Source organism: Nematolebias whitei, chromosome 2 (assembly GCF_014905685.2).
Source record: "Nematolebias whitei isolate Nwh7 chromosome 2, NemWhi1, whole genome shotgun sequence".
In the NCBI taxonomy this organism is placed as follows: Eukaryota; Metazoa; Chordata; class Actinopteri; order Cyprinodontiformes; family Rivulidae; genus Nematolebias; species Nematolebias whitei.
The window spans coordinates 34,144,980-34,152,189 of NC_056499.1; the positions used below are offsets into that span (position 1 = coordinate 34,144,980).

Below are 7,210 nucleotides of genomic sequence, written 5' to 3' on the forward strand. Positions count from 1 at the left end.
CGTCTGTCTATCTCTCGCTCCATTCTTCCCTCACTCGTGAACAAAACCCAGAGATACTTGAACTCCTCCACTTGAGGCAAAACCTCATCCTCGACCTGAAGAGAGCAATCCACCCTTTTCTAATTGAGGACCATGGGCTCATAGACCTGAAGAGAGCAATCCACCCTTTTCCGATTGAGGACCATGAGCTCAGATTTGGTGGTGTTGATTCTTATCCCATTTGCTTCACACTCAGCTAAGAACCGCTCCAGTGAGAGCTGAAGATCATGGCAAAATGATGCCAACAGGACCACATCATCTGTGAACTGGAGGGGCATGATTGGGAGGAATGGCCGCTCTGATCTGAACCCTCCTTGAATCGCCACCTTATCGTATTGGAGGAGTTTGTGGGCTCAAATGATCCTAGGAGCTATGCTGTTGGGGGCAATTGCCCCTGGTAGGCTCTCCCAAGGTAGATTGGTCCTAGGTGACAGGTCAGAGAAAGAGATTCAGAAGACTTTTGATGGCATTCAAACAGCAATTTCTAAAAATTATGTTTTCTAATGGACTGAGCCTGCATTAAGTACATCAGATAACCTCCACTAATAGCCCTTTTGCATTGTAAGGCTCTGCCTAGGTCGGCCCAGCCTGGGCTCCAGCCCAGGTTCTGAGTTGCTGTATTGGGGGGTCCTTCTCACTTCCAGGTCAAATTTTGGAACTCAAGACCCGTGGTTCCATGGGGTCTGACTGGTGCTGAAGATGTGATGCCAGCAGACCGCTGGCCATTGATTGGTTCACTGTCCTGGTTTTATGTGCAACTTCAAACAACTGGAAACAAGCTAACATTAGCATACCTTCTTACACCATCTTACTCTTCTACATCAACATGATACTGCTGTATGACCTCCTACACTCATGTATCTTCTGTGTTTCTTCTAGCAGCATGCAGTCTTCTCTGGCTTTGTTTTAACTTGTTTTTGACGAGAGAGCGGTGAACAACAGCATGAGTTCCATGCTTTCCATTGTTGGGTGTTGCAAGCGTTCTTACTGTGATGATCCTGCCCACATGGAAAAACAACCAAGGCTGTGCAGAGTTGGGGAAGACCTGAGCTGGGCCGACCCAGGCAGGGCCAGACCTTACATCACAAAAAAATAAATAAAATAAGCTGTCCCAGCATTTCCACTCATGAATCTTTGTCGTTCCACTGGTTGCATCATTAAGTAGTTATAGTATAAGTAGAAGTTGTAACAGCACAAAAATGTACTTCATGTGCTAACAGATTGAGTGAGATCTGGTTTTTAAACTTTGCTTACAATTAATGATAACTAATAATTGATCAAACAATTTTTTTCCACAAATGACAAGTACACATTAAAGACTGCATCATTTTTAGCTCAAAATATTACCAATGTTTTTTTTGTACTGTAAATTGAAACTACTGTATTTTCCGCTGTACACGTCGCACTGCCCTATAAGTGGCATCAGTCCATATTTGTCAAATAAAGTTGAAAAATCCATAAATATGTCGCTTCGCTGTATATGTCGCATCGGTTATGCGTCACCACTGACAACCCGGAAATGTGGGATGAACCCGGAAATGTGGACCGGTGTTGTGCCAAAAACCGATGGGCTGCCAAATGGCGGCCGCGGGAGCATGCACGGGAGGACTCTAACAAGATTAACTCTTAAAAAATATATTTTTTGCTCAAAATTATATTAAATGTGTGTCTCAATCTAACGTTTGCATAATAAATGCACTTTGATGGTCAAATCAGCTATATTTCAAAACCTAATACGCGGAAGTAAACGCGTGCACGTGACGAGTCGCTGTGCACATTTACCAAGATAAATGCCACAAAACAATTATTTGTTTGCTCAAAATTATTACAAAGGTGTGTCTCAGTCTAACGTTTGCTTAATAAATGCACTTTAATGGTCAAATTAGCTGCATTTCACCGGGGCGGTGCAGCTGTTATGACGGTTCCAAGCAGAAAGCAGAATACAGGTTAGGAGATTAAGGCAGGCCAATAGAGTCATTAATAGCTGGTGAAGATTCTCAGTCATCCAGGACATGGTAAATTCAAAAAGTTTAAGAAAAAAACAAAAAATATAAAAGTATAATAAATGACGTCCAGTTGTTTTTGTCGTGAACATTTTTGAATGTCATTATAGCACGTTTACCTATTACATGATACAACAGCATGCCACACAACTATTACTCTGCTGCCATCAAGTGGCTGAAAATGGTACTGCTCAATTTCTTTTTTCAGTCAGAAAAAATGAAAACTGTCATATCTCAGCCAAAAATTTTTTTTTTAAATATGGGAAAAAAATCCATAAATATGTCGTTTCGGCCTATAAGTCGCAGGGCATGTAAATTATGCAAAAAAAAAAACTGTGACTTATAGGCTGAAAAAAATATAAGTTGCACTTGATTTATCTGCACTGAAATAATGAGTATTAAGAATGAAACCCCTTGACCTCATGTAAGTATCCTTACTGTGTGTTGGTCATTTTGTTAAGGGTTTGGAGAATTCAGTGTGTGTCATGAGGAATCTGTCGTACCAGCTGTACGTGGAGCTTCCCCCCTCAGCCCGCCTCCTTCTGGAGGGTCCATCCAGAGCTTCGGCCTCCAAACAAATCAACACCATTGGCTGCTTTACCCTGAACAGCAAAAAAGCTACAGAGGTGACATCACTCTGACTAATGACACTGCTCATCTGAAACTAATAATTACAGATTTGTAAGGAGAACTCTGATGTTTTGTTCTGCACAAGTGACCCGGTCTGTTTCACCTTCTCAGCAGCAGCGTTACCAGAATCTGAACACACTGCCCCAGCCCAAGGGGGGTGAGTGGCTGTGGCACCCTAAGGTGGTGACACTGTACAAGCATGTTCTACAGAACAGTACAAACAGTTCAACCACCCGCGAAGCTGCTCTTGGAGCGCTGCAAAATATCACCGTGGGAGAGACCTGGGTAAGTTCACGCCAGAAAAATTCCATCTGCTTATGCATTTACGTTATCCTTCATTCACATTGAATTTTTAAAATTGTTTTCTTTACTTTAAGTGCCCATAGAATAAATTAAATAGTATATTCTTCACAAAAATATCTAAACATAATTACCAGATCATTGCAGAAATAAAACTTCTGTTTTCTTGTGCTAGTGGGCCTCAGTGTTGAGCGTTGTAGTGACGGAGCAGGAGAGGATGCTGCCCATCCTGCTGGATCTGTTAGATACCAGCAGTGAAATGCAGCTGAGGTCTCTGACCGGCCTGCTGAAGAACCTGGCCAGGCATGCCACCAACAAAGAGCACATGGGTACGATAGGTCTTTGACCAAGAAATTAAATGTCTTTCCGGTAGTTATTTGGGGGCCGAGATGGTGTAGAGGCAGGGCAGCCGGCTTGGGACCCGAAAGTCCCAGGTTCGATCCCCAGTCACTGCACATCACGTGGCGTCTCTGGGCAGCACGCCTCATCCCCAAAATGCCCCACGGGCGCTTTCAATAGCTGCCCACTGCACCACCTCGTGGTGGATGGGTTAAATGCAGAGACTAATTTCACCATTGTATGGAAACATACAGTGCTGACATTATGATGACATTATTATTATTATTATTATTATTATTATTATTTATCTTAAGTATTTCCTGTTCTCTTTCTTGGCAGCTAAGAACATGGTGAATGTTCTGGTGTCCATGTTGCCCAGCGATGGCCTTCAGAAAACCCCGTCCAGTGAGGTAGTAGTCAACATCTGCGGGGCCCTCAATCACCTGGTCACCTGCAGCTCTCTGGCAGCACGAGACATCGCCTACTTCAACGGTCTTCCAAAATTGGTGGGCATCAAGACGTCCCACGATAACAGGTAGGACAGACTCTGCTCCTGTCCTCAAATACCTGTAAGGTGTAATGAATTACCAGGGGACCCGGAAATTCAACCACACACAAAACAAAAAGATTTATTGAAAGTTTCATCAGGAGGTGAACTCCTGAGGGAGAAGGTCAGCTGTAACTCTGCAGAGCTTGATCACAGGTGGAGACGCAGAAGCTTCGATGACGTCAGAGGGAAGAGAGGTTTGGAGGGACGGAGGTACAGCCAGATCATGTGAGACGAGAGTGTAACCTGGAAGGTCTGACAAAGACTCCTCTTCAGGTTGTGGAGCTTGGTTCTGAGAACACGCAACTCCTAGAGTACAGGGTCAGAGATCTTGGTCAAAATGCAGGCGGGGGTCATTCACAGAGAGGCAGAAAAGACATATACTTATCAGAGAGAAGAATCTGTGGTCAGAAGGCAGAGCGAAAGTCGAGGTCCAGATATCCGCTGGGCAGAACTTAAAAAGGAGAAGAATCCGTGATTGTGAAGTGAGGTCAATAACAAGAGCTGGAACAAGAACGCTGGATACTTCAGGCATGAGGCGATCAGACAATCTGTCAGAGACTGAGGAGCACTTAAGAAGCGCAGCACACAGGTGCAGCAGGAGGAAGACTGGGAGTGGCACAGGTGAGCTGAGTGAAGCTGATGAGTGGAGGAGTTTAGCAGGACAAGGAGAAAATACATAAACATGAACCTGGCTTGACATGAAACATGAATCATTACAGTAAGGTACAATAAATGATATGTTCAGTTAAGATTATTGATTTTTAACTGGGTAAAAACATTTATATCACATTTTTCCTAAAGCCTTATTTTCACGCTATTTGTAATTATCCTGATGCATGCTCAATAATCCAGGTAGAAAAATCTAAAAAAGTTCAATCTGGTCCTCTGGACATTCAAAAACACAAAAAACAAAACAAAGAAAAAAAAAATGTAGATACGTTTCATCTTTCTTTTAAAGGCCTCCGGGTTCAACTGTCCCCCTCTTACAATGCTGTGATTGCTAGTATCACTCAACCCCCTGTGAATAGTAAACAGCCATCAGTGTGCTAATGATCCATCGTTAGGCTGATGGTCCTTCTTGACCATGTGAGCAGCTGGTTTTGGTTGTCAGCAGCAAAACTGGTTGATCCACTCTGAGAAGGTGCTATTTAAGAGACTGAGCTGAACACAGCACCTCAGACTGAGGAAGTCTCTCGGATGAGAGACGAAACGTTTCTACATTTTTTTTGCTTTGTTTTGTTTTTTTGAATATCCAGAGGACCAGATTTAACTTTTTTTAGACTATTTGTAATTATCTTTATCGTCTTCAGTGTTCCAGTTTTAACAGAGCCGTGACTTATTATCTACTTTTTCTGTTTAAAACTGTACTCTCGGTCACTGGACACATACAAATATGTGCTTTTCTTAAATTTGAGGGTCATTGATAATGACCCTCTTCCTTCTGTTTGAGCTCTGGTATTTCCTCCTTGTTAATTCTCCATCTGCTTGTTTCTAATGATGTAATGTCTCCTGGTTCAGTTCGGGGAGTCTAAAAGCTGCCAGAGCAGCCTCAACTGTCCTCAACAACATGTTTCAGTACAACAAGCTGCACAGAGACTACAAACAGGTGAGTCCAGCAGCTCCTGGCTTAAAGAAGCACTCATGGTTTACAAGTAATGTAACAATCACAGCGTTTTAATATCTTTTTCAGGGATAATGTAACTGTAAATAATGATTTTATCATAGATTTCCTTTTACTATTTTAATACTATGTCCACAATATTAACCTTTGTATTATCTTAATAAGGTTTGAATTATTCTCCATTTGTATTTTTTACAATCTAATCAAATGTGGTTTAGATTAGGGATACATAATATTGGATTTTTGGCCAGTATCCGATATGCCAATATGTTAAAACTTATTTGGCCGATAACCGCTACCAATACCGATACTTTTCCCCCTAGACCATGGTCTTTGTCAGTTTGGACTGCTACCAAATGCAGATGCCAAAAAGGGGGCTGAAAATGATCTAACAATTCAAATTGGATTATGTTTAATATCAAATTTATTCATGACATTTACTCGTAACACAATGACAACACTGGAGCAGTGCAAATTATTAAATTTTCACAATTCTAAACTCAACGGCACTCGTGATGTCATAACGTTGTGCTGGCGCTGCAGACATCCTTGTCAGTGGGTTGTCATACAAAAACAGTGCCTTTCATATATATATATATATATATATATTTTTTTTTTTAAATATATATTTATATATTTATATTTACAAACCGGATTCCAAAAAAGTTGGGACACTAAACAAATTGTGAATAAAAACTGAATGCAATGATGTGGAGGTGCCAACATCTAATATTTTATTCAGAATAGAACACAAATCACAGATCAAAAGTTTAAACTGAGAGAATGTATCATTTTAAGGGAAAAATCTGTTGTTTCCAAATTTCATGGCATCAACAAATCCCATAAAAGTTGGGACAAGTCCATTTTTACCACTGTGTGGCATCCCCCCTTCTTCTTACAACACTCAACAGACGTCTGGGGACAGAGGAGACCATAATCCACACTTTCAATCCAGTTTGGCCTTCTCCTACGTAGCCATGATGTTGTGATTGCTGCAGAATGTGGTCTGGCATTATCGTGTTGAAAAATGCAGGGTCTTCCCTGAAAGAGATGATGCCTAGATGGGAGCATATGTTGTTCTAGATCCTGAACATAGCTCTCTGCATTAATGGTGCCTTTCCAGACATGCAAGCTGCCCATGCCACAAGCGCTCATGCAACCCCATACCATCAGTGATGCAGGCTTCTGAACGGAGTGTTGATAACAACTTGGGCTATCCTTGTCCTCTCTGGTCCGGATGACATGGTGTCCCAGTGTTCCATAAAGAACTTCAAATCCTGACTCATCTGACTACAGAACAGTCTTCCATTTTGCCACACTCCATTTTAAATGACCCCTGGCCCAGTGCAAACGTCTGAGCTTGTGGAGCTTGCTTAGAAATGGCTTCCTCTTTGCACTGTAGAGTTTCAGCTGGCAACGGCGGATGGCACGGTGGATTGTGTTCACTGACAATGCTTTCTGGAAGTATTCCTGAGCCCATTCTGTTATTTCCTTGACAGTGGCATTCCTGTTTGAGGTGCAGTGACGTTTAAGGGCCCGGAGATCACAAGCATCCTGTAGAGTTTTACGGCCTTGACCCTTACGCACAGAGATTGTTCCAGATTCTCTGAATCTTTTGATGATGTTATGCACGGTTGATGATGATAACTTAAAAGTCTTTGCTATTTTACGCTGGGTAACACCATTCTGGTATTGCTGCACTATCTTTCTGCGCAACAATGGTGGAAT

The 7,210-nt window shown here is 42.1% G+C and overlaps 1 protein-coding gene across 1 annotated transcript in view; it reads left to right on the forward strand.

The window, feature by feature from the left end:
• pkp3b (plakophilin 3b) overlaps positions 1-7,210 on the forward strand; it is a 44,085-nt gene that overhangs the window by 31,233 nt on the left and 5,642 nt on the right. Inside the window, exons 8-12 of the mRNA XM_037697634.1 lie at positions 2,504-2,668; positions 2,784-2,957; positions 3,148-3,301; positions 3,651-3,846; positions 5,380-5,467. Coding sequence (XP_037553562.1) covers positions 2,504-2,668; positions 2,784-2,957; positions 3,148-3,301; positions 3,651-3,846; positions 5,380-5,467 — 777 coding nt within the window. The remainder of the gene's footprint in view (positions 1-2,503; positions 2,669-2,783; positions 2,958-3,147; positions 3,302-3,650; positions 3,847-5,379; positions 5,468-7,210) is intronic.